This window comes from Tachysurus fulvidraco, chromosome 16, assembly GCF_022655615.1.
Source record: "Tachysurus fulvidraco isolate hzauxx_2018 chromosome 16, HZAU_PFXX_2.0, whole genome shotgun sequence".
NCBI classification, from domain to species: Eukaryota; Metazoa; Chordata; class Actinopteri; order Siluriformes; family Bagridae; genus Tachysurus; species Tachysurus fulvidraco.
Genome location: NC_062533.1, coordinates 7,625,525 through 7,653,014, shown reverse-complemented (window position 1 = coordinate 7,653,014; position 27,490 = coordinate 7,625,525). Strand labels below are relative to the sequence as shown.

General features: G+C 39.7%; 3 protein-coding genes across 4 annotated transcripts in view; 2 read left to right on the top strand and 1 right to left on the bottom strand.

Annotated features, from left to right (window-relative positions):
- The window catches only part of eif2b4 (eukaryotic translation initiation factor 2B, subunit 4 delta), a 5,927-nt gene extending 2,877 nt beyond the window's left edge, over positions 1-3,050 (top strand). Inside the window, exons 7-13 of the mRNA XM_027149392.2 lie at positions 382-496; positions 670-746; positions 920-1,022; positions 1,563-1,690; positions 1,790-1,970; positions 2,042-2,222; positions 2,335-3,050. Coding sequence (XP_027005193.2) covers positions 382-496; positions 670-746; positions 920-1,022; positions 1,563-1,690; positions 1,790-1,970; positions 2,042-2,222; positions 2,335-2,534 — 985 coding nt within the window. The 3' untranslated portion in view covers positions 2,535-3,050. The remainder of the gene's footprint in view (positions 1-381; positions 497-669; positions 747-919; positions 1,023-1,562; positions 1,691-1,789; positions 1,971-2,041; positions 2,223-2,334) is intronic.
- A 172-nt stretch (positions 3,051-3,222) lies between these two features.
- Positions 3,223-6,580, bottom strand: atraid (all-trans retinoic acid-induced differentiation factor). Its single transcript, XM_027149397.2, has 7 exons — positions 6,101-6,580; positions 5,882-5,997; positions 5,734-5,802; positions 4,704-4,775; positions 4,503-4,624; positions 4,306-4,406; positions 3,223-4,203 (listed from the first exon to the last, which is right to left on the bottom strand). Exons 1-7 carry the CDS (start codon positions 6,203-6,205, stop codon positions 4,099-4,101), a joined length of 690 nt encoding a protein of 229 aa, XP_027005198.1. The 5' UTR covers positions 6,206-6,580; the 3' UTR covers positions 3,223-4,098.
- A 208-nt stretch (positions 6,581-6,788) lies between these two features.
- Positions 6,789-27,158, top strand: snx17 (sorting nexin 17). Of its 2 annotated transcripts, none has more exons than XM_027149394.2 (16): positions 6,789-6,940; positions 7,320-7,514; positions 12,459-12,533; positions 13,833-13,950; positions 14,891-14,955; positions 15,698-15,808; positions 17,473-17,563; positions 19,381-19,468; positions 20,750-20,819; positions 21,554-21,646; positions 21,775-21,978; positions 23,073-23,201; positions 24,204-24,281; positions 24,625-24,699; positions 24,782-24,823; positions 24,938-27,158. In XM_027149394.2, exons 2-16 carry the CDS (start codon positions 7,455-7,457, stop codon positions 25,055-25,057), a joined length of 1,419 nt encoding a protein of 472 aa, XP_027005195.1. In that variant the 5' UTR covers positions 6,789-6,940; positions 7,320-7,454; the 3' UTR covers positions 25,058-27,158. The 2 variants fall into 2 exon arrangements, with proteins under 2 accessions (XP_027005195.1, XP_027005196.1); XM_027149395.2 differs by having other exon boundaries at positions 6,800-6,920.
- The last annotated feature ends 332 nt before the right edge of the window (positions 27,159-27,490 follow it).

The window sequence follows — 27,490 nt, the reverse complement described above, 5'->3', positions numbered from 1 at the left end:
GTAAAAGAGCTATTCCAGGCCACGTGCATGAAGAAACCCCTTAGTAGTAGCACTGATTACGAGTCTCCTATTCCACTTCCAGACCTTCACACATACAGTCTAGGATTGGAACATTGGATTATGCTGCAGAACAAAATTCTTCAGTATTTTAGATCAGTTCCAGGATGCACCCATGTTTTAAAATGTTTTCTGACTTTTTAATCCACCAATCAAAAAAACGGCACTTGAAAAGTACTGGAATTTGCCGTCACATCGCATTTCATGCCAGTGGTATGACCTCTGCTGAGGAACAAGTGCTCTTCTGTTAAAAAAGCGATTGGTTAATAATAAATATTTAAGTATTACGTTAATAACGGACGTTAATAATGTTGTTTTTTTCAGCATCCCTGCTACAGTTATCCATCCCTCTGTAGTCCGCTTGGGCCTGCAGTACTCACAGGGCATCATAGCCGGCTCAAATGCTCGCTCTGTGGCTCTCTTGCATGCTTTTAAACAGGTATGATGTTACCACTTCAGCCTTTTATTTGCTTGGGTTGACTGGATAAACGTCTAGTTACTGACTTATAGTTTTTCAGTTATTATAATTACTGAATGTTTAACAGCAATAAATCGAGTCAACCCAAATTTGCTCACGAACCTTAAAGATTCCTTATGACGATAACGTTCCAGGTGATTCAAGACTACAGCACTCCTCCCCATGAAGAGTTGTCCAGGGACCTAGTAAACAAACTGAAGCCCCACATCAGGTAACGTTAACACGCAGAGTTTCCGTATGCATCGCTCTGCTCAGACAGTTGGTGCACGAGTTGTTTTATACTTGTTTCCTTCATTCAAACTTAACCTGATAAGCTTTAAAATAATTGAGTTGGTCGCTGGAACGTGATTGAGAAGTTGCCTTGTTTATTTTGTCTTTCCGTAGTTTCCTCAATCAATGTCGCCCCCTATCTGCAAGCATGGGTAATGCAATTAAATACATTAAGAAAGAGATCTCCAATATTCCAAATCAGTGCAAGGAAGAGGAGGTGAGAAATATTATTAAAGCATGATTACGCTATGCTGAAAGTGTGCATTAGGGACGTTTTTGGTAGCTTGGTTTACTTGCTAGACTTACTAGTGCCTGACTGTATGCGCACTCTATCTTCTGCTAAAATCAAGCACAGGGAAAATGCACATATCTTTCAGCTAAGTGGTATTTTCTGTTATGTCTGTTTCTCTATGGCATGCAGCCAACAGCTTTACATTCACTGTGTGAAGAAATCACACTATTCAGTGAGCTAACAATTAAACATCTTGAGATAACTAGCTATTTTTATATTTTGTTTTTTTTAGTGGCTCCTTATTTAGCTTTCCTTATCTTATGCAGAAAGCCTACAGGCATGGTTCAAAAGTAAATACAAATATTTTGCAGGCAGACAAACATCACTTGCTATTTTGCCAAATTTCAGCCTCTGCAGCTTTCAGTGGGTTTTCCCACACCACCTCTACTACACATGTACATTGCAACATGCTTTTATCCTTTTAAAACCTGGATGGCTTTTTTTTTCTTTTCTTCCCACTCATAGGCAAAGATGAAACTATTGTCATGTATTGACAACTATGTAAACGAGAAGATCAAGTTGGCTGCTGAAGCCATCTCTAAATACGCAAGTGAAAAGATTAGTGATGGTGATGTCATTCTAGTTTACGGATGGTAAGAGAATCAGCGTCCGCCTCCTTAGGTTTTGATTTTTAATGTACTTTCCTGATTGTGGGGGAAAATGTGTGTGTGTGTGTTTTTTTTTTCTTTCAGCTCTTCACTTGTTAATTATATTCTGTGTGAGGCGTTTGACAAACTCCAGAGGAAGTTCCGAGTCATCGTGGTGGACAGCAGGCCCAGACTGGAGGGCAGGGAAGCACTGAGACGTTTGGTGAAGAGAGGCATTCGCTGTACCTACGTGCTCATATCTGCCCTCTCCTACATTCTGCCTGAGGCATGTATCACTCCAGTGTTATTTTGCACTACGCAAACACACATCATTATTATAATTACGCTCATCCACAGGTGTCGAAGGTGTTTCTTGGAGCCCATGCCCTTCTGGCTAATGGATACGTCATGTCACGAGTAGGAACATCCCAAATAGCCCTTGTAGCCAAGGCGTACAATGTGCCTGTGCTGGTCTGCTGTGAGACCTACAAGTTCTGTGAACGAGTGCAGACGGACTCGTTCGTATCTAACGAGCTGGGTAATTATATTCAACTCGCCTGTTAATATATCATACAATACGTTGATCTGGTAAAAAAATGCTTTGTGTGTTTTTGACTGAGTCTTTGTTTTTTTTTAATCCCCTCTATTAGATGACCCCGATGACCTGATCGTGACACGGAAGGGAAAGACCCAGCTGGAGAACTGGCAGTGTGTGGAATCACTGGGCTTGCTGAACTTGGTTTACGATGTTACGCCGCCAGACTTTGTTGACTTAGTGATCACCGAGCTAGGCATGATCCCCTGTACCTCCGTGCCTGTAGTGCTACGAGTGAAGAATGTGGATCAGTGATGACCAGGCTTCCGTCTTACATCTGTATATTCACAAGCCTGCACACAATGCACACCTGGCGTAGAATAAACCTTTATCTTAAATGCCACTTCATTTTTAATCAATACTGTTTTGTCTATTTATTTTTTTTGCCATGATCTTTGACATGAAATCATTTGCAGCACTTAGGAGTTTCTGTACTTGTACAGTTTCTGCATTTCACTCAGAGGTTTAATTAGGGTGTAAAGCAGACACATTTGTGGAAACAAAACAACTTGCAGGCTTTGTTATCCCACTTAAACCAGTGGAAACAGGCGAGGGAATTCATTGGTACAAATAGCACCATTGATCAACTTTAAGCCTGACATTTTCACTAAAGTGAGTTACATCGTAGGCTTCAGCGAGCAAAGCGACAGAAATGTATGTGAACCTTAACATCATGCTGTATTCTACGTTCATGACCAGGGGTCAGAAGCTGTTGTGTATCGCTCAGGCCAAGGCACTGGACTTCAGTAAACTTATTTAAAATTTTTCTTACATGAAGTATATTTGTCTTTTTTTAATTGTGTTCTCTACATTGAGATTCAATTTTGTCAGTAAACAAAGCATTTAATAACGAAGATGCATATGTGATACAGGGCTTCTTATGAATGCAACTACACTTTTTTTTTTTTTTTTTACCGGTTGTGAAAAAGGAAAGACAAAAATGTAGGCATGGATGTTAGTTTTATCATTTCTTACAACATTTTTTTTAAACATGATATATGACCTTTGTATATTCGATATCTTGAGTAACAGAAGTATTGCTTGGGAGGTTCACATATAATGCCAGACGCATACAACACAATTTACAACAACAACAAAAAACAATCATAAATGTACATTTTAAGGTTTAGTCTGTCATTTTGATGTGTATTTTAAGGTGTTAAGTTCATATAGCGTATATGGCAATAACACGTACAGAGTAAAAATGGATTCATGTATATTTCACAACAAATGACATAAAATGAGTACAAAATCCCCAAATGTTGTCAGTCATGCAGGTTTTCGTAGCATTAAGTTTAGACAACAGCCTTCTCTTACATTTATTTTATAGATAGGTGAGAATTGGTTGAATAGACACGAAGGAGACCATCTTTGAACTTCACACACCATTTGCCACATGTACGTTATGCCGTGCAACACGTTCACGTCTGGTCATCCACAGCTGTTCATTTGCACTGGAGAAGAACCTTTAGTCATTTTGACCTAAAATCCTTGAGCACAGTTTACTACATGGCACGGTATAAAACCTGCGATCCAAAGGGCGTTACCTCACGGTGTTAAGCGTATCTGTGTAATCATGCAGGTTATTAAAGTGTTATTCGTCAAGGACTGGCAACTCGAGTACCACCTAAAACATGTACAACTGAACTTCCGAACATGATTATGTGCTTAGAGTCTGTTTTTTGTTTTTTTTTAATTTTTTTTTTTATAAACAGATCGATCTTAAACACATAAAAAAAAGCTTCTCTTTTCAGACATTTATCACTTTTACAGTGCATTTCAGCATGTTCAGTGTTTCCTACAGCTTTCCACCAGCAACTCAGGTGCCTTTTATTTTTCGCCGTTGAGTGATCCAGAGTAACAGTGCAACAACAACTGTAGACCCAGCCAATATTGCCATGACTTCCAGCATAGGAAAATCGCCCTGCAGTTCAGACATAAAAAGCTCATTAACACAATCTGCTTGATTTTTTTATGATTTGTTGTTATCAGTACAGATGGACCACTTTCATGCTGAAATTCTCACCTCTCTTAGGCACTTGTATCCGTGGAAGTTAAGAGCACAGCTGCACTGAAAGAATCCTGGTCCATAAGGCATGCAGACAGAGTTGTCAGGACAATCCAAGACTAAAGATAGTATAACAACAAAAAAAATATTCAAAACTAAAGAACAGCAGCAATGGTGTTAATGTTCTACAGAGTCTGAAGTTGTCCTTGACTTACCCATCTGCCCTGTTTGATTGCAGGCATTTCTCTGTCCTTCGCAGAGCCGCGTATCACGGTTAACCTCCACTCTGTCCCATGATGTGTTGCCGCCCGGACAGTCCAGTTTTACAGGCAGTATGCTGAGTAAAAGACAATATTAATCTAAATGCGTATGTATAGTTGTGTTCTGAAGTGTGCTTATAAAATTCCTTTACTTACAGGTAGCTGAGATGATTAAAACCTTGGAATATAAAATCACTCATATTGGAAATTGGGTTGCTTGAGAGGTCTCTGGAAAAAAATAAAAATCCAAAGGCATTAACGTGAATTTGAGATAAAGTGCATATATGTTGTAGTCACTCTCCCTTTTTATACTACCATATAGGTGAACTTTAGTGGGATTCATCCACCATCACACTACTGAAACCTACACTACACCATTAGAACACTGTAAAAATACTGTATATAACTTCTGTACAATTAAACATACAATGTACATCTCATATTGTATTTTTTATACTTCTCATCCTCTACACATATTGTACTTTACATACATCTGTACTATTTTATTTACGTATCTAGCTTTTATATTTATTTACTGTACATATGTTTACATATATACCTACATATATATCTATTTCTTACATGCTGTACATATGTTTACATCTATATATATACATGCTGTACATATGCTACATATTTATCTGCACTTGTCTATATGCACAATAGTCTATTGTCTATTCGCACTATTCGATGTAATGAACCTGCATGCCTTGTGATCACTTTATTATTACTGTTTTTATTCCATTCCTTTCTGCTTGGCCCACAGCCACTAGTAACTCTTTAATTTTATAACTCTTACTTTGACACTGTCTCCTGTTTGGATTCTGTTACTAAATCAAACATGTTTACTTCTCCAACTCTGTACATCAGTGGAAAGGGCTCTCTCTTCCAATCAGACACTATTATATTATTGTGTGTGTGTGTGTGTGTGTGTGTGTGTGTGTGTGTGTGTGTGTGTGTGTGTGTAGCTTATATCAGGTAAAGCAGTGTTGACTCTCAGTCAAAAGTCCACCAATCAACAATATCTGACCAAACAGCAGTGCTGTAATAAGTAACTGTTCTCATCAGCACACACACTCCCATGTCTGTCATGTGTGTTCCACCAAAACAGGATGAAGCACTTGAGATGATCAATTACTTTTATTCAAGCTCAACTGATTCATTATTTCTTAATTTTATGACTTACACAATAACTGCTGCAGAAGCTACACTGAGGTCCTCCACTTGATTCAGAGAACAATTAGATAAATCCAACCTGAAAGAATAACACATCTTCTTTAGTCACGTGTGTATATATATATATATAAAGAGAGGTTACTGCACTGTTTATTTACCCCAGAATGTTCTCTTCATCCTGAAAGCAGCACCGACCCTCAATCCTGCCTCCTGACAGACAAAACCTCCACACAGCACTGTGGTTCTGTACAGATCCTTCACACATGTGGCATAACTACAGGAATCATAAATCAACTGTTATGTTCAAGATAGTCGCAGCTCTCCTAATCATCCTAAAAACATAAACAGATTAGTCGTGACTTCACTCATAGTCGTACCTGAGCATCGGTGGGCTGACACTCGACGTAGACACTGGATAAAATGAATAAAATTGTAAATAAATATACAATAGAAAAGGTAAAAATGTTGACCCCAGCTGTCATTTTCCCTATCACAGGTCACATGACATTTTGTATATCACGTGTCGGTTACATTCAAGACAACCAAATCGGTGCTGCATTTGCGCAGACATCACTTGTTCCAGGGACAGAAGTTGCAACGACGCGCTGATTTAGGACAGAAATATTACACAACAAACAACTAAGGCATTACTACTGATTATAAAACTCTACATATCATAAGTCAATAATAAAACAAAACGAGCAAAATGATTAAAGTTATTAAAACAAGCAATAAAAGCTTTGAAATATTTTAACCGCATTTCGTGTGTATAAGGATTGCGGTTTGCTCTCAATAACAATACACAATATATTAATTAGACCAAATCTGATCTAATTTTCCTTCAGATTCAGATTCAGATTTAAACGAAATGCATGTTAATTTACTCTGCAGCCTCGGGAAATACCACCTCCTTCTTCGGGGGTGTAAGAAAGGTGCATTAAGATGATGGTTTTTATTATTATTTTAGAACACAGAGTAAATGTGTTGAGTTCACGGTTTTACACTAACGTAAGTTCACAAATTTTAGTATGAGAAAAACGCTTTGAAGCGATTTCATATAAATACGCCCCCCCCCATGTTTTGGAGTGGTTTAATCCAAAGGACTGTTGCAACGCTTAGAGACGAACAAACACATTGAATATATTATAAACCGGTGGTTGTGTGGAGCACAGAGAAGGCGTTATAACCTTCAATAAGGTGCATTCTGCTCGTATTTGGTAAATATAATGCACCAGGATGAGTATATTTTGATAGCCAAGTGATAAACATTATATTTTTGGTTTCGTTTCCTTTTCTCGTTTGTGTGTTGGGGCTGAAAAGGGGGATTTTTATTTTTACACTCTTTAGTATTTTGAAGTTTATCCGCTTTTGTCGTCTATCAGAAGGTTGTTTGGTTGTTTTTATTTTTTAAGCTTTACCGTGTTGTAATTTAAAAAAAAAAAAAAAAAAAAAAAAGAGCCAACAATGAAGGCGGAATTACTTCCAATTGCAACATGGCTGCTGTTGCCTAGACGATTATGGGAGAAGTTTAGTCCCTGACGTAAAATAAAAGTTTTGTTTATTTTTGCGACACTTGTCTTTTGTTTGGATTATAAGAGGCAGAACTACGCGGAGAAACGGATACAAGAGGACTTTAGAGACTCCGTGTGTGGTTTACAGGACTTCACGTTGCTGTGCGGTTTGGTTTCCTAAAGCGTCTGAATCTTTATCTCTCTTCTTATTTGAGAAAACATGCATTTTTCTATCCCTGAGACGGAGGTTCGTTCTGGAGAAAACGGCTCTACGTTTGTGGTGAGTGTTTTTCATTTCCTTTCTGCTCGGATTCTTGTCGATACCAGGGCGAAGTCACTGCACAAATTAAAAATACAGTTTTCTTTCTTCATGTAAAAAAAATAAAATAAAAAATCTCTAACCGGCAGACTAATTATTAGAGATCCTGAACATTCTACTTCGTAATAGTTCGTGTGTGTGTTTGTAGACGTGATGTTTTCATTCACATGAGCTAGTTATGACCAGGACATTTAACTACCCTTTTTCAAGGTTGTTGGCATGTAATGAAATGGCTGTTAAGGTAAATAACCTCAGCTTTTATGGAAAGTGTGCTGTCATCCTCCTGACAGTGGAGTCCAACAAACACAGCACTCCTCATCGTCCTCCTCCTCTTCCTTAGAAGAACAGGGGATCTTCCTCAAGGGATCTTCTTATGCTTTAATATTTCTGGCTTTCTTCAGGGATTTCTACTTGAAAGCTGGACCAAAAGCCGTAAAGGTTTAAATCACAGGAACAACCTAATGAATAATACATAAAATTACCCAGAGCCTGTACTTTACATGCTTTCTAATAGTGTCTGTCTGTATTGCTGTGTGGTGATGCAGACAAAATAAGTAGTTTTTGCTTTTTTGAGTCTCTGGCACTCTAATCTTTACTGGAACGAAGCTGCTGAAATGTGCTCTCTCTCTCTCTGCTTATTATGTGGAATTAGCAGCTGAGACTGATGCACAGTAAATGACACGACAGCATTTGGCAGTTGATCTTATCCAGAACCACTTCCATTATTCTCTCATTTTATTCAACTAAGTAATTGAGGGTTAAGGGCCTTGCTCAGGGACCCAGCAGTGGCAGCTTAGTGAACCTTCTGATTGGTAGTACAACACTTTAAACACTACACTACCAACATCCCACAAATGAGCTAACAGAGTGAAGACTCCTGTCTTTTATATACCATTTCTAATGTTTCATTGTTGTCCTCCATTTCAGATTATTTTCTTGTAACAAACAGAAATAATAACTTATTACATATATAATTATGACAGAGAGAGAGAGAGAGAGAGAGAGAGAGAGAGAGAGAGAGAGAGAGAGAGAGGTTTATATGTAGCATTGAGACTGGGGCTGATTTCTTACTAGCCCAGACTGTAGATTCATGCAGTGATGGTATAATAAGAATAATGTGGGGCAAAATATGCCAAATACAAACACAAGTCATCCTTGTTGTACAATAGCATACACCGTTCATCTCTAATAGATTCACTGTCAAGCTAATGATATTATAGATTAGCTGTCCTTGCTAATTATGTAGTTTCTTAAGATTGTTGGTAGCCTGAATATCTCTTTATAGCTAAGTTATTAGATTCGATTCTACTTTGTCACTATGCAGAGGACAAAGCCAATGAAATGCAGTTAGCATCTAACCAGAAATACAAAACTGCAAGTAGTATGTGAACTGCAAGGGAAAAGTCCAAAGAAATGATAAAATGTCTGGAGGATTGGGTAAGTGATGAGTTAATAGTTATAGGTGATGAGTTAATGACATAAGAGCAATAAAACAAACAGAAAAAAGTATATAAATTAGTCAGAGACTCGTGTACTGGTTTAATTAGCATCTGACTTGGAAAGCTTGGTATCTGCTAAAGCTCAAGTATGTGCTAAGCTACTCGTGTTAGCCTCTCTATGTATTCTTGTTGAGGTAAAAAACAAAGTTGTGGCTGTGAAATAAGCATTATTCTTTGAAGTCATTTTTTCATGCTAGACAGTGGTCTATATTTAGTGATTTCTTTCTTCAGAAGGCTACTTAAGAGCATGGTAAAGGACACAAGACTTCGGTCTTTTAATATCACTGGGGAAAGCAAAGATGGCTGGATGCAGACCAACGCCGGCTATTCAGCCATTCTTCAGCGCTTGTTCTCCTCTGTTTGTTTCTCAAAATGCACAGCATTGAAATGTGAACAGCAGTGTTTTGTTCTTCTTTTCCACAGTAATTTACAGCAGGAACTTTTCCTCCAGGTGCAGTACGTGTGGAATGTGTAGCAGAAACGCAGCCAAAATTCCTGCTGTCTGAGCAAATTTTCAGGATTCCTCCTACAGTTGTTTTTCACTTCTGCCCTGAGTTCTCTTTAGCCTTTCCCTTCTGAACAGTCTTCCTGTGCGAGCACTCGTTCGAGCACCATGTTTGTATGCACTGGCTAAAGTTGGCTTTGTTTGGATGTGGATGAATCGTCACTGGTGTTCTTTGCTCTCACAATGTGCCTACTCTGCACTAAAGACTCCGGGGGGGAGGAGGAAGAGGAAGGCTTTGCACATTAAATGGCACACTTCCTATGCAAATCATTTCTTGATGACCTATCACAGTTCCTGTATAATCAATGGCATGATTATCTTTCCTTTGGTGTGTGGAGTGAACTAAAGCAAGGAATGTGTGAAGATCCAGTGTCTGACAAGTTAAGGCTGATGCATGCAGTTTTAAGTTGACATAATTTTTCATTAACAGTACCTTGTAAAAACCGCTTACTTACAAAAGGTCCAGGTATTTCTTGAGGTTTATCCGTTCCACCGAAGAACATGTTCAGACGGCACTCCCAAGGGTTTGATCAAAGGTGAATTATCTGCTTTTACACAAACTTGTGGAGTCCGTGCCATTAAAGCAACAAGGAGACACAACAAATAACACAATACCCTAATAAATCATTTTGTAGTAAATTAGTATATAATGCAGAATAAAACTGCATTACTAGTCTAGTTGCTCTCAGGCATTTTGGCCCTCTCTGTACATTGGACCAAGAGCAAAGAAGGTTTAGAAAAGTGATTATTTGCTTAATAATTTTTGCCACATTTCAGAATCAGAATATAGTATAAACAATCAACTGTGTCGAAAAACATGTTTTTCTAAAACACACTAATCCACCGCTGTACCAACATGTTTAAAGTTTTTACAACTTTATTCCCCCAAACTTATTGTTAAGGTTCTGCAAAGTCATTAAGAAACTGTGTTTAATTAATTTGTTTTATTAGTTTTAACCGCAATGAAAGGCGATTAAGAGTTGGGGTATATTGTGTAAATTCTAATATCATACATTATAGGCCTACATAGAATTATTTATAATAGTTGCTTTTGGACAGCATATAAGATGACATTGAAGACCTAAAATAGTAGTAATAATAATAATAATAATAATAAAATAAATTAATGAATAGTGCAAAACACTTGCTCTAGTTATTACAACAGCAAAAGGAAGAGCAATCAGCAGTCACCACCCGTTGCCTGTGCTGGTCATTTCGGTTAATGGCGAGACGAAACCAGGGCCTTGTTTTCTGGGGTGAAGCAGTTCAGGAGACTGTTTTCATGGTTTGTGCATCTGTTTTATTTACAGCCTTGTGGAAGCTGGAGCTACTCCATGAACCCGCATTGTGTTTTATTCACAGTTCCAACACTTGCTCTAGGCTCTGGGTTTTTTAAAGTGCCTTGTCATTCCTTCACTTATGTTTGATTTAACTCCTGAAAGTATTTATTAATTTATTTTCTATAATTCAAGCTGTCCATCAGAAAGGAGGGCAGTAAACACAAAGAGCTGACCGGGACATGCACACGGTGTCTCTTTGCTTTAGATTAAGCTGAGCGTATTGCACTTTTTTACAACATCTGAGAAGCCTTATACAGAAGAAAATGGTGTAATGGTAAATTACAGCCTGCCGTGATTCAAGGCTTTTATATTTTATTCAGAGCTCCTTTGAAGTGATTGCACATGAGCCAGCACGCTTTAAAATATTTATGAAACTGAAGCTTACCCTGCAAAAAAAAAAAACAGCTATATTTAAGAAGCTCCTGTTTGGAAACTGACAGGAAATAGTATTTTTTTTTTAAATTCTATGTTAAGGTAATGACACAGTTTCACTATTTGACTTTTTACACCACGACATGTTTGAACAAAAGGTGTGCATTATTTAGTTTTGCATTATTCATTTTGTTAGATAATCGTTTTGTGACATTGTTTTTATTGTTGTTTACGATCGATGTGGTGCCATCACTTTGTAACAGTTACATTGCTTTGTAGAGAGATTTTTTTTTTACAGAACAAGAAGTCTTTAGGATTTGGGAGGAAAATGCTGTGTTTTTGGCTGGTGAAGGAATTGGTGCTTTTCGTCGCTTTAGTCCAAGTGATCACTGGAACTCGCTTGTGCATGGATGGTCCTTTTGGAAAGTGCAGTTAGTTTTGTGCATTTTTGTATTGAATTTTCGAATTCGTATTAAAGTATTACAAAAAACTATTACAAGAGATGAACATGTTTGAGGGAAAAAAAATGAACCATCTCAAATCACACATTTAGGTGTCCTGTTTGTTCTTTGGTTAGACTTTTTTCAACCCATTTCTTTTAATTTTCACAAACGTTTTTGGGCTTAGTAGGCTTTTGTAGCAACTGCTTTTAAGTTTGTGCTTTTAAGGATGATGTATGCAATTTGAGCTGCAGATACAGGACCAGACGCACAGGCTTGGTGCTCTCTCCAGGTTCTAATAGTGGCTCACTGAAGTTATTTTCCCTGCAAATGCACATCCATTAGATTTCACTTTAAAGCTAGATCAGAGTCAGTGTCTTTTTCATGCTATTTTAGCCATTTGAATCCCTTTTCGACAGAATGATTGGTGGTATGGTTGTTATTAATAATAACATTTCCAGATTGAAGATCTTTTACTCTACTTGTTTATTTAAATCTTTATTTATTTACTTATTTAGCTAAGTTTGGAAACCGTTTACAACAACGTTGCAGATTATTAGCACGTAATGGCAAGAAGAGCTCTGAATCCTGCTTTTGGAGATGAAGAATCTCGTCCTTTTTTCAGCTTCCTGTGGTGTCCATCATATAGACATGATCAGACGTGCCAGCCTTTTGTTTGAAGCCCACCTTTATATGGTGTGCTTGTATTTCTCCAGAGTCTGATGGTTTTCTTCTCTCTTTCTCCTCAGGCCTACAACATCCACGTCAACGGGGTCCTGCACTGCCGTGTGCGCTACAGCCAGCTCCTAGGTCTGCATGAACAGGTAACCAACTCTTAGGGGACCTCAGCGACCTCAGCACTTCATGCCCAATGCAGATTACTAGATGGATAGAACAGTATTTTATTGGTTTCCTTCACCGGTGGGAATGGCACCCGGTTATTTGAAGCATTTTAATATAATTTCCAAATACATCGGTGGAGGAAAAGGAGAAAAAAAATAGTCAAACCTACTCATGCTTCTCTCTGACTTTTCACCAAGCTCATGCTAAAGAATATGAGTCATGTGGGTGTGCTATGATTTGTTGATGAATGGATTAATGGTTCAGCCAGCAAAGCAATGCTCCGTGCTTTAGCTGCTGTTGCTAGGTAACAGGGCATGTGCGGTCAGATGATGCACCCTGGTTACGGAGGTTGCCATGGTGGAAAACTGCAGTCACCTTCCTCTGATTGGCTCCCAATCTAATTACCTCCAAGTGTGAAGACACGTTAGTGTTTGTTTATTTATTTTTATTATTATTTTTGTTTTGTTTTTGGTGGTGGTTGTTGTTATTGTCATTTCTCTATCTAGTTTGCATACATAGGAGTGGGACCACACACCAACACAATAGTGTACAGGACTTAAAACATTGCAAGTACACAGGAGCTGTGCGAATAAATGCTACACTAGTAATGCTTTATAGTTGTGTAGAAAATTGGGAATGTTGTGGATAGTGACTATCGTTTCTGACATTGCTTGCTTAATCAAATTCAGATGCTTGACTTGTATGAAGAAGGCAACAAGGTCAGACTAAATCCACGTTCCTGAAAACAGGTGAAAACACACCTGTATCACCGATAAGATGCTACCAATCGGAAGGTTGTGAGTTTGATTCATACTGCCACCAAGCTGCCACTGCTGGGCCCCTGAGCAAGGCCCTTAACCCTCAATTGATCAGTTTTATAAAAATGAAATAAAATGTAAGTTGCTCTGGATAAGAGTGTCTGCTAAATGCTGTAAATGTAAATGCAACAATTCAACACACAACTTTCTGTTTCTCATTTTACAACAAAAAGCTTAGATTACCTTGAACCCAGTGGACAGAAGCAGCGTTTAGGATTTATTCAGTACAAGGGCATGCTGCTTTTGTGGTTAAGGCTTTGAGATACTGATTAGAAGGTCAGGGGCCCAAGCCCCTTAAGCAAAGCTGTTTATCTCTCTCTGCTCCTTCTACTTCTCAACTTCTAAAGAAGCTGGTACATGATCAAGAAAAAATTCTTCAGTATACATCATTATGCCTGCATTTCCTCTGTGGTCAGTACAATTGTTAATTGGTATGCTTCTCTGTTTTTCCTCTTGGGCCAGATCAAGAAAGAGTATGGAAACAATGTGGTACCTGCCTTCCCCCCTAAGAAGATCTTCACCCTCACACCAGCAGAGGTGGAGCAGCGTAGAGAGCAGCTGGAGAAGTACATGCAAGCTGGTGAGTTTTAAAGTGCTCTGTGGATGCCTGTAATATCCAGTATTTTATTAGGATTATTATATTTTATTAGGATTGTGATTGAACCAAAACTGGAAGGATGATGTTTCAGCTTGTTTATTATACATGAGTAAATAAACCTCAAGGCTCTACCATGCCATGGGTGACGTTCTCTGCATGTAAAGGCAAATGACTGGAGCATGGCAGCACCATGAGCCGTTCGTTCTAATCCATTTCAGTCTTTGCACATGCAGCCAAACAAGCTAAGCTTTGTTGAGTGTGTTTGCTCATAGTTTGAGAGCACACAGGCTGTTCTTGGCTGGCCATTTGCACCGTTACATCATGGTTTAAAAGCGGTTATGGAAAACGATCCACTGCATACACAGTCTTTTCAGAGCACACACGTTTGTTTGTTTACACAAATACCATGCCTGCTTTTGTGGGCTACTTATGGCCAAAGTTCTATAAATGAGGAAATGTTTAGGTTTATACAGTGCTTGGTTCCATCCCACTCCCACTGAACCCCTCCCACTCAGCCCAGAAAATCGTGTTCTAATGAAAACAAGGGTTCATTTAGAGAACCCGTGATGGAAAAAATTGGAACCAATTTGTATAAAGGATTTCATTAACTTTAAATATGCAGACATCAATACTTTTAGCACATTGTAGAGAATAACTTCACTGTCATTATTAAATCCACGAATCACGATATCAGACGAATTTTAAGGCAATACAATGCAATGCGGTCACACTATAAATTGTCGCTAAATGTAAAGATCCACATTTGTATTGGACATGACATGTTTTAGTTGTGTTAACGAATGTTAGACATTATTACATTTTCCTGAAACATATCCTCAAGGTTTTTTTTGCCTCCTGCTTGCACACAGTTTTAATGACTGTGTTCCTGTCAGAACTTGAGACCTTTTTTTTTTCTTTGCAGTGCGTCAAGATCCCCTGCTGGGAGCCAGCGAATTATTCAACAGCTTTTTAAGAAAAGCTCAACAGGTACACGTGGTGTTGTAACGTTTCTAATTCTGTGTGTGTGTGTGTGTGTGTGTGTGTGTGTGTGTGAATAAGAGGCATTCTAAGAGTGCTCTATTGAGCAATTCTGCTTCCTCCTGTTACTTTACTGCCTCTCTGTATGTCTGAGGCCACTCGCAGGTTTCTCAGCTCCATTAAATGTTGTTTTGGACCAGTTTTCCTGTGTGTGTGTGTGTGTGTTAGCAGGTCTGCATGAGGAACAGAACGAGGGCTTAGTCAGGCTCTGCTTTGTCGTTTCAGCTTGTCCGCCGAGAACAGCGGCTATTTTAACACCCTCCTACATTAGCAGAATGACTGTTTATGCTTTCAATAAGCTGTCATATTCAGCAAGAAAAAAAACAGGGACAGTGTGAGTTCCGCGGATGGAAAGTGACGAGAGAGGGGAAAAAAAGACAAATGTAGAGTGTGTGTGTGTTTATTTATTCATTAATTTTTATTTATAAATTTACTGGTTCACTGACTGTTAACCTATCTACTCACAAGTTATCCTCATTTGAAGGACTTTAGACATTAGATAGATATGCAGTTGATCTCCTGACTTTGCCCACAGACTCTTCCAACTGATCACCTTTTCCAAATGCCTAAATAGACATCTGATTTGTCCCCGTAACCTTAAAGCCCCGATGAGATAAACCCCGAAACGTCTTTATCTGCAGCTTTCCAAAGTCACGCTGTTCGGACACCTGCTGTTTTCTCTTTACCACAGGAGACACAACAGATCCCCACTGAAGAGGTCCAGCTGGAAGTGCACTTATCCAACAGCCAGAAGGTCAAAGTCAACATCTTGACATCAGACCAGACTGAAGACGTCCTTGAGGTAAAGACGCCGTGCAGCCAAACGGTTTTACTCCGAACTAGATCCAGAGTGGTTTGCTTTATTATACTATTTTAGTACTTGAAGTTTAGCTAAAGTTACTAGATGCATTATCTAGAGGCATTCTGGCAGCTTCCTAGGTTTGTGTTATACCATCTGGGATTCTGATTTGTCTTTGTCATGGACAAGGTTTTGGTTTTTAAATTTTTTGTCTTTTTTTTTTTTTTTTAATAGCAAATGTACAGTCTTTTCAGCAATACGGCCAAATAACCACGATAGCATGTAGAAAGTCTTCTGAGAATATCCGACCAGCATCAGTTTCACTTCATTGCCACATGCCTTTGGAGAAAAAAAAAATGTCTTGGACAGAAAATGTGCTTCAAATTAGTTGTTCACACAAAAGGACTTATTGCTAAGAGCCTAAGACTCCTGCCAAACCCACAATGCTTCATGTTATCAGATTGCTGTATGTTCATTTTTTGCTTCAGTTTATACCCAAATGGGAGGCGCAGAGCTCAGCAGATTGCTCTCTGGAGAAATATTACACCTCTCCATTTGCTCCAACACGATTTCAGTTGCGTTGCAGGTGCTATATGTCTCCTTCCATCACCGAACGTTAATAGTCCAGCCTCTTTCACATATACTGTTCTTTTAGACCCTTTTTGTTATTTAATCCTTAGACGTTTCTGACATTTGTCCATGTACGTGTCCTGTTTGTTAGATTTGTGCTTATTTAAGGGTTTTTGAGAGATTGAGTGATTCAGACTTGGCATTTAGCCCAGTAGAGATGCACTTTCAGCAACAAAGCGTTCCTTTTATTCAGCTGAGTTGTTAAGATCTGAGTTCATGGAGCTGCCAAGCTGAGTCAGCAAACCCGTTGAAGTTGTACACTGGGTACAGTGGTGCAATTTCTACTAAAAAAAAAAGGGCTTTCAAAATAATTGTAGTTCATTTGAAACATTTCTGGTTGCTGTGACGATGACCTACACTTTCCCTCCTCTATGAAACTAAGTCGGACTCTTGCTCCGATGCATTGCAGAGCTCCAGAATTTTATTATGCAGCACCTTCATCACGTCTCTGCGGTGGCACACGTGGCCTTGTGCTATTGAGTCACGTCCATGTCAGTCCTCTATTAAAGCACGTTTGACCTTGTAGATGAGCACAGAAGGCCTGCATTCGGAGCAAAAAGGACCAAATATTACGGCACCTGATTAAAGCATTAAGTGTTTTAATCATGAGAGAATTTTTATGAAGCACATTGTCAGGTTGTCATTGATGTTTGTTTGTTTTTAGCTTATTTTTTTATTTAGCTTATTCTTTTTTTATGGGGCTTAGAATGGAACATCTAGACTTTATTCATATTTATTTATTTTTTAAAGAGTTGCCATCAAAATGTTAATATATATGTATAATATTTTATTGTAATTTAAACTCCTAATGTTATTCCTTGTTTGGAATGTAATGTTCGACATGATGATCATGTAAGCCCTTTCTGTGAAACTCCTTCAAAATCCAAACTGCCATCTTGCCATGTTATTGCTCAGTTTGTTAGGTAGTTATCTAAACACTGTTAGCTGTGCTCTGTGCTGGTGTGTGGTGAGATAGTGAATTTCAAATCGACTGATTAACTCGCTTTTTTTTTTTGCGCCTCTTTCCACCTCACTAGGCAGTTGCATCGAAACTGGAGCTGCCTGATGATTTGGTGGGCTATTTCAGCCTCTTCCTAGTGCAGGATGGGGTAAATCGCGGCTGCACATGTGAGTACACAAAAATTCACTTGCTGGTGCGGTGTGTTTTATAGTTAAAGTTAATGCACCAGATGTTTTCATTTGTACTCATGCTAAATGTTTAAGGAGTTAGGAGTCCGGTGTCTGAACCAAGCTGTTTATACCCAGTTGAAGACCGACAGATTTCCACAGAGGGAAGTTATAGTCAGCTTGTGTTGGTGAGCCATTAACAACCTTGCTGCTGGCTCATCACCTAATTACTGACCGTTTAACAAGCTACTGGACTTGACCTTAATAACCAAGCTGTGGGTATTTTTTATTTTGCAGTGCAGTTTTTTGTACATATAAAATCTATTTTGGCCACCAAAGCTACAGTCTCAGCAATATGCAAAGCAAAACGTATTGACTGATTTAGATCTATTGTCCCTTGCCTGAGATGCCCTTTGCTTACATAGATCTTCCTCCAAAGTTAGAAAAAGATTGCGCTCAGAGTTTTAGGCTTTACTTCAGGATAAATATCCACTCTTTACAGCCTTGCTGAACAGAAAAGCATCTCAAACAGCAGGAAGACCACATCGGGTTCCTCCTCTGTCAACTAAGAGCAGGAACCTGAGGCAACAGTGGACACGTTTCAGGGGACAGACAATTATTTGCACTTACTTTCTAGTGGAATCCTTCATTTTATTTCTATACTGTATTCTCGTCTTGCTTGTTTCTCTCCTCTCTATTGATCAGGAAGAACGTTCTTTCCATTCAACACAGTTTTGATTTTGTCAGTCTGTAGTTTTTTCTTTCTTTCTTTCTTTCTTTCTTTCTTTCTTTCTTTCTTTCTTTCTTTCTTTCTTTCTTTCTTTCTTTCTTTCTTTCTTTCTTTCTTTCTTTCTTTCTTTCTTTCTTTCTTTCTTTCTTTCTTTCTTTCTTTCTGTCTGTCTGTCTGTCTGTCTGTCTGTCTGTCTGTCTGTCTGTCTGTCTGTCTGTCTGTCTGTCTGTCTGTCTGTCTGTCTGTCTGTCTGTCTGTCTGTCTGTCTGTCTGTCTGTCTGTCTGTCTGTCTGTCTGTCTGTCTGTCTGTCTGTCTGTCTGTCTGTCTGTCTGTAAATGTTTGAGATCCACCTTCCCCAGCGGAGTCTACCAAGCCGAGCCGAGTTTTTTTGTACTTTCTTCTTATCTCTCGTCTCTTTCCTCGCTCATCTGCCAAACATTCTTTGGAAGCAGGGTCAAGATTCTGTCAGATGTGAGAAAACACATGCTCTATAGGAGCTCCAAGCAGATGGAGAGTCCTCAGCATACAGGGTGAAGTGAAGACGAAGCGAAGTGTTCTCAAATTGGGGCAAAGTATTTGATGTACAGATGAACAGATGACAAGGGGGGAAAAGAACATTGTGCTGATGTATTGAGCAGTAAACAAGCTAGCACTGAAATAGATAACCGGTGCAGAACATGAAATTGTGCTAGCGGGAGCTTTATACTATACTCTTGAAGACTTGCAGTTCTCTTCATTCCTCCTCCACACACAGTTGTTGGTCTGCTGTTTATCATGTTAGTATCTTCGCTTGTGAAATCCACCTTGACTATTTCCAGCCCCCAGTTGCTCTCCTCCTCCTCATCTTCTTCTTCTTCTTCTTCTGATCTCCAGAAAAAAGAAAAACTTAAACACCTGTTTTGTCTGCGCGCTCTCTCTCTCTCTCTCTCTCTCCCCCTCTCTCCTGTCCTCAGCTTGCCAACTAATAAAACTGTCATTTGCCCAGATGGATTTCTCATCTCTTGGTTTGTTTTTAGCATCAGAATGTCCTTGAGGCTACTCATGCACTTTCTCCTGTCTCTCTCTTTCTCTGCCTCTCCGCCTCAGTCGTGAGGAAGCTGCAAGAGTTTGAGCTGCCCTACGTGTCGGTCACCAGCCTGCGCAATCCCGACTATCACATCGTCCTCCGCAAAAGGTACATCATGACCTCTGTATGCTACAGAGCATGTTTACTTTACTTATAGGCACACTCCTGGTTTTAGCAGATCATTTTTCTGGGCTGATGTTTTCCTGTGTTAGTCATGCCGAGTCACCGCTCACTACACTTTAGTTGTGCTTCAGGAAGTAAAGGAAGAAGAAAAAATATGATTGTGGCTTTTTTTTTCTTCTTTTTTTTCCCAAAAAAAAAACAAAACACACTCTTCAATATAGAATTTATTTATTTATTTGTTTGTTTGTTTATTTACTCACTCACACCCAAATTGAAGGACCAGGCCAATAGAAGCAGAGTGAGACTCCCTTCAGACCTTTCTTCACAACAATGACTGTTATGGTTTTCTTCTAATCCTTTCCTGTAGCTTCTTAAACTTTTAGTATATAGCTTTTCTTTCCAAACCCATTAGCCCAGCTTGCTTCTCAAAAGCACTTCTCCAACTCGGATTTAAGTTGGAGGCAGCATGACTTAGACATTCCTCCTGAAACTTAAAACCGCATTAGCACAAAGAGAACGTGCTGAATTCAGCGTTCCTCTCGGGCTGTTTTGCCTTGTCTTCTACCAGTAAGTTATCCTAGTCGCTAAATATTTATATTAGCTCAGTTATCCCTACATGACACTTTGTACTCTGGCAGGCTTGATCCGTGTTGCGAAATAGACTCATTTCCTCTCGCCGTTTCACAATACTCTCTAATCCCGCTGGACGTCCCTTCCCCCAAAGAGTCCTGGTCTTGCTAAAAGGCACACAGGCTTTCCTGTTTTTAGTGCAGACGGTAAAAACACCTGCAAGTTTTTGATCATTTCATAAGTTCTAAATGAATTCTCTCAAATTCCAGCCAAGCATTTCAACAGATTATGATAATATATCTAATAACTAATGTTCTGATGTTTTAGATTTTTTCCTAGACTGTGTGTTTACCATGAATAGACTAAGCTTGCTTTTTTTCCCCTCCCATTTACCACCACCGGTTGTGAAGTCACTGTCTAGATTTGCCATAGTTTTGGTTGTTAAAATATAAAAGATGTTGATTTAGGACCTCAGGTTTGATTTAGAAATCTGCTTCGTCAGCACTTGCATGTTCTCACTGCTTCATAGTTTGTTCCTCTTGATGCTTTTCTAGTAAAATGACGTTTATTCTTATTTCTATACTTCCAGTATAATGTACTCATTTTAAAATATTTCAATATTTTCGGCTGAATATAAACAATAAAATGCAGTGTTTATACAAGCCTTAAAGTGGTTTCTTTCCTTTTCTTCCACAGTTATTGGGATTCAGCATATGACGGTGACGTAATGGAGCATAGTGTCGGTCTTAACTTGTTATACGCTCAGGTACGGTGTGTGTTTATCCCTTTTGAAATGAGACTGGATGGAAATGCAAATGTGCTCTTTGTCTCTGTGATCTAGCTGATGGCGCTTATTGAAAACACGCACATGCATGAGCTTCTAATATATTGGAGGCGTTAATCTGTCTGTAAAAACACCAAGATTCCTCATTTTGAAGTGAGGTATATTAACAGAAATGGCAAAAGATAGCAGGTGAATGTAAGGTTATGTTGGGTCAAAAGAGATTCTCTTTAAACAGAAGTTGATGTGGAGTGTTTTAAAAAAAAAAAAACACCACCACAAAACACTTCCTCTTTCCAGAAATGACAGTGAATGATGGCTTTTAGAGGAAGTATCTTTTCAGCCTGACCACACATCCGAGTCTGTATCGTACTGTTGATTTGGAGCTGATGTGTTGTGTGGTTTTTTTTTTGTGTTTAAGGACATTTTGTACACGCGCTGCATCGGCATCGAATATCCGTAACTCACCTGCACATTATATCCAGCACTTTCCATCCAGTAATATTTGCACATTCTGAACCGTCACTAAATAATCGCACTACATTTTGTTTCTTGAAGTATGTTATATGTGTTTGCACAGTCTAAGTGTGTGGAGTGGCCTGGTTTTCATTTCACTGCGAGTTGTTATACTTGTGTACAACTGTGTCTGTGAAAAATGAGGAGAAGGAAAAAAAAACCTCTTCTGACACGGTGAAGTAAAGCTCGTCTTCTCTCTTCAGACGGTGTCTGACATCGAGCGAGGCTGGATACTGGCCAACAAAGACCAGCACAGACAGCTGAAATCCTTGCAGGAGAAAGGCTCAAAGAAAGAGGTGAGAGCGAAGCGCTCGGCACTGACACGTCTGATCTCCTGATCCCCCAGCATTTACGTTGCTCGGGCTAGAATTCCCTTATCTGAGATGTTTATCTCCTTCACCTTTAATCCATGTTGCTTTCATAGTTCATCAGATTGGCTCAGACCCTGAAGTACTTTGGCTACATCAAGTTTGATCCCTGCATCACGGATTTTCCTGAAAAAGGATGCCACGTCATCGTCAGCGCCGGCAACAACGAGCTCAACTTTCACGTCAAACTGCCCAACAACCAGATGAAGGAAGGCAGCTTCAAAGTCACACGCATGAGGTGCTGGCGAGTCACTTCTTCAGTAAGTGCCAGATTCATCAGCGGCTTGTAAACAGTAGTTAATCGTGCAACTCTTTTGTTCAGATTCAGCCCTAACGGATGTCAGCGTATCGTTGGTTAATGGAGATTTAATCGTGTTCTGAAAGCCAAGATAACATTGTTAACATTTGACAAACAGCCATGATGCGAATCACGTAAAGTCGCCAGTTTCCGTCCCGTTTCGCAGCGAGAGCGTGACTCTCTGCAGGCGGCAGCGGTGTAAATATTTCTGCTCCGCCACGCTGAGACTAGAGTCTGCATCAAAAATAGGTGCTGGCTGACTGTGATTGGCAAAAGCGGTCGCTCTCATCAAGGAGTAACAACCACACGAGCCTGCCATCCATCCATCTTAGTCATGGCATTTAGGCAATCATCCATCTGCCTCACTGCTGTTATCTCTTCAACAGAACGCCTCTGCTTCCCAACACACTTGAAGCTTATTGCCATTTCACTGTGGATTATGTTACTCCTCTGTCTTGTTTTTTTTTTTTTTTCTCCCCACCCAAACAAATTAGAGATTGTTTCTCACACATTTCAGTTTCAATTGGGAACAATAACATCTATCCAAACTCAAAACAAAAAACAAATTTTTTTTTTTTTTTTTGCTAGACGGAAAATATGGCATTATTTGTTTCATGTGTTGCAGGAAGCATTTTCAGACAGTGGCCTCCTACACAGATAGCCTGTCTCGTTATTACACGGGGGATTTCATTTCAGAAGCGGATGTGGAAACACTTTGTGTGTGTTATTTTCTGCGCAGGCATTCCGTTAGCCGCAGGGAAGCCGAAGACTTCAAAAAGCCCTGAATTAAAAAAAATAACTATATAAAATCTCTTGGCAGCCGAGCCTTTTATAGAAAGGTGTCGAGATCTGATACTCGTGTAGCAGCCTCTAGAGGTGGTGGTGATGATGATGATGATGATGATGATGATTCAGGATGATTAGTAATGCAGCTAATAGAGAACAGATTAGGATTTGATGCAAATTATGATGTGATGGATTGTGCTAATGGCTGGTGATGGTAACAAGCAGGATGATGATGATGATGATGATGATTGTTCTGTTTCCCCTCTGTAGCAAGTCCCAGTGTCCAATGGCACCGCTAACCCCTGCACCGCTGGCAAGTGTGAGGTCAAACTGGAGCTGGCCTTTGAGTATCTGATGAGCAAAGATCGTCTGCAGTGGGTCACCATCACGAGTCCACAGGTCAGAATCTAGATTGAATTGTTTTAGGTCCCTTCCAGGTTAGTGGTTCATGTTAAATGTACAACAGCCCACAGGAGCTTTTCCACCAGACGAGCTGAGGAAGGTCATGCAGGTGGAGCTAAGAAATGGTGCAAACCACTGCTTGTTCTAATAGTCATTACAAATTCAGATTATTTCATGTCTCTGAACGTAATCACTTTTCTACAAGCCAGAAGTTTCCAGCGCTCTTGAACTCTCCTTTTATCCTGGAGGAATGCCCTGGTGAGTCAGTGTGAAAAGGTGCTTTAGTGTTTCAGAATCCCTTTGATTCCTTTACATCCAGTGATTAAAATTGATATTTAGGTGGTGAAATATTATTGCAGTGTCACTGAGCATAGAACAGAGGAGGATGTACAACTGAACATGTAGCCACAGAATCTCCTTGCAGTTTGTCATGTTTTTAGCGTGCACTCAGACTTCTCTGACTTCTCACCGAGGCTTCACGGTCAGCTTCAGGACTTTTTTTAAACAACAAACTTGTACAAACAGTGTGAGAAAGCACCAGAGCGCGCTACAAGGCTGCGTGCTGAGCCCACTGTTGTACTCGCTCTTCACACGCCTCTGCAAACCCATCCACAAGTCTAACATCAATAAGTTTGCACCGTCATAGGACTGAATTCTGAGGAAGTCGAGCGCTTGGAGATTTTGGCGTCATAACTCCTGAAACAAACCTCCAACGTTCTCCATCCCATCAGCAGCAGTAGGTGAAAAGGTTCAGGTAGTCAGCAGTCTTTAGTTTTTGGGTGATATTTACATTTACATACAGTAATGACCCTTAAAACAAAAAGGGTCAACAGATGCGCTTTGTTTTTGTTTGACGAGTCGTGCTATACTGTTCAAAAGAAGGACTTTGTAAAGTTAGACTGTAGGACTGTAACAAGGGCTATGGTATGGGGGTGTGTTTGTGTTTATTTATTTTATATTATTTTTTCACATTAAACTCTCACGGTTCATGTTTTTTAGGCAATCATGATGAGCATCTGCCTCCAGTCCATGGTGGATGAGCTGATGGTGAAGAAGTCTGGGGGAAGCATTAAGAAAGTCAGTTTCTCTGTTTTTGTTCTTGTGTAAGCGCTCATCTGTCTGCCAGAGTCGCTCATGACCTCCTTCTGATTTGTCTTCAGTGCACGTGTTTGTGCGTGAAATCGATTATTCAGATTCGAGCCTCGTCAACCTTACATACTGCTAGTTTACCTAGGAACTGCTCAGAGCATACAGCAGGGATGTCAGTTTTTCCCCACATGATTTTGGCCTTAAGAAAGTTCTCAGTGTTGATTAAAGGACTTCACTATTGTGCTGTCGTCAGTAGAGTTTAGACTCTAAGGTGGTGCAGGTGAGCTCGGTCTCTTTAGACACTTGCACTAATGTGTCATGTGTTCATCAGATGCAGAAGAAACGTCATAACGGATCCATCCATCGTTCGAACAGCCAGCAAGCTGTGAAGTCTCCTCCATTACTGGTGAGGAAGTTATTAACTTCAGCATGTTTTTGCTCGTTTAAAAACCCGGGCAGTATTTTAAACTCATGGTTTGTATCTCCAGGATTCTCCTGAATCGAATCGGGAACAAGTAGTCAAGCTCTCGGTGAGTTCAGCAAGTAGTATTTTATGCTTCAGCTCCCATGTTTTTGTTTGTTTGTTTTTATGGTGCGATCATGAACTGCATTCTGTTTGTGTTCCTTTAATCTTTGTGCCTCAGACAAAGCTGAGTTCCGTCTCGGTGCGAGGGATCAGCGCCTCAAACTCGGCTAACGATCTCAGCGGCAGCGATTTTCACGGAAACTATGCTTTCGAGGGCATCGGTGATGAAGACCTGTGATTCTCCACTCATACCGAAGCACAGGACAGCTGAGCCAAGCCGAGCAGGTTCGAGTGGAGGGGCCTCGTCCAATTCTGCAATATTCGAACACACCGCGTTTCTCCAGTTGTCCAAACCATCCGTACAAGCCACAAATGATCATGGGTGAGGCTCTTGCCGGTAATGAGGCGTCAGCTTGGATAGGTGTAGCACAAGCACAGTAGATTGTGCGCAAATCCCAACCTACGACAAACAAAATTCCAGATTGAACAGAAATATTGAAGACGCACCGACAAACTGTATTAAAAATAAAACAGTGCCCATTCCTGATCATAATCCCACCCTGACATCCTCGTAGTAACCGGGTGTCTCTGCTAGCTTCTGTTGCCAGGATGTGTGTCGTATCTACATCACAATTTGGAGTGCAAAAGCATCGAATCCATCATCTCATTTCATTCCTTTAAAAAAAAAAAAACCCATTCAATATTTATCCTCTGGCACCCTTTAAGCATTCACAGTGACGCATAGATTTGGGTTTAGTTCCTGCATCCATGAAAGGAAACTTACTGGTTGTGTCAAAAAAAAAAGAAAAGAAAAAAAAAAGCTGCTTGTGATATTAACCTCTACTTCCTTTTTAGAGACGCAAAGCTGTGCTTTCTCATCCTCTACGCTGTAACCAATGATTAAACATTAAACGCCGTCTCCAGCTGAACGCCACAGCAAAAGCAGATCTGACCGCACCGATCTGTGCTAAAGTCAGCGGCCTAAAACTCTCCATAGATTTTGGGTTTAATCGAACGGCTGCATTTCATCGGTTACAGACTTCACGAGGAATTGCGGCCTTCATGTGCAGAGTGCCAATCCTTGCCATTAATTAAAAAAATAATAATAATTTGATTATCTAACAGGGTTTTTTTTTTTGTTTTGTTTTTTTTGAAGTGTTTTTTTCAAACTCAACGTCATCGCTTCACAAGTAGTGAATATTGTTATACGGGTTCCGAACAAAAACCTCAGTCTAATTAGATCATCCGTCACATAAAGAGCCACAGCAGCCTTTGTGTTGGCTTGCCCCCCCTAAACCCCCCCCCCCACTACTTTATAGCCTTACAGTAATCAATCGCCTCACATTTCAAACTTGTCAGTTTTTTGGGGTTTTTTTTAGTTATTATTAGTCGTTTCAGTGTTAAGTCCATGTAAGCTCTGTTGAGAAATCTGGCAGAATATCGAGAGTGTTCTGTTAATGTTCACTTGCACATGCTGAACCTATGACTTTGCACAGTATTCCACAGACAAATGGCATCATTCAACACAGAAACCATTCTGAACCATATGTGCATGGCGTTGAAGATTTTTTTTATTTTGTTTGTTTTTCCTTTTCATTTCTCATCTCGTCTTTTTCCGACCGATATTTTGTGAAAGGTTTCTCATAAATGCCAAAATTCTAGTTTACTTAAAAGCATTTTGCACAAAAGAAACATTTTAAAAATCATAGTCAACTTTTTTTTATATAAATGTACCTGCAAATAAAAAGTATTCTGAAGTATTCATTTTACTAATATGTATTATCATTAGTATATTATAAATATAATCAAATGCAGTCAACTCTTTAAAAAAAAAAAAAAGAACATGCGGCCGTTTACAGAACTGTAGGAAATTAAAGTGAGTAGAATTTGAATGAACAGTGTTTACAAATTCCACATCTGCATTTCAATGACTCTTTTCCTCATTCCACATTGAAATCATTTTAAAACCGATGGAGAATTCTGTGCTTTACAAACTCCATCGTCGTGATCGTCTCAGCGGACCAGCTGGGGGGAAAAAAACATTTCAGGCTGCTGTTTTTCAGACTTTGCAAAACTCTGGCAAAACTGTCAGTCTTTCATCAACGGCGAGAACGAGACCGATCCGAGCGAGATTTGTCTGACTTGAGCTCGTTCTCCCGTAGAGCGAATGTGTTTTCTGACTTCTGCTAACGGGGGCGTCCGCTGCAGTCTGTTTACCGGCAAATCTACAAGGGGTTATCGGTGTATATTCTTAACGTCACACAGCCTAGCAGTTCTTTTCAACAAATTTCTAAAGCTATGTCATGGATTTCAATAAATGTAAGTGCCAAATCTCTGCATTTGCTTGTGGTGGTGTCTTTTGTGTGCACTTGAATAGTTCATGGTGTGTGTGTGTGTGTGTCCCCTCGTCCCCGTCCCCCCGTCCTGCACCATTTCCCTGCTCACACCCTCCTCAGACAATCAGCTAGCTAACAGTTCTTCCTGTGTGGAAGCGAATGATTGGAATAGGGACAGATAGATTCCGGGGAAATCCTAAATACTAATGACATTCTGCGGGGGATCGAGGAAGCCTTGACATGTTCACATTTATTTATTTATTTTAAGAAAGAGAAGCACAGCGTATATTGTTAATGACGCGTGGCTGACGCTTTAATGAGAACGGAACCAAGAG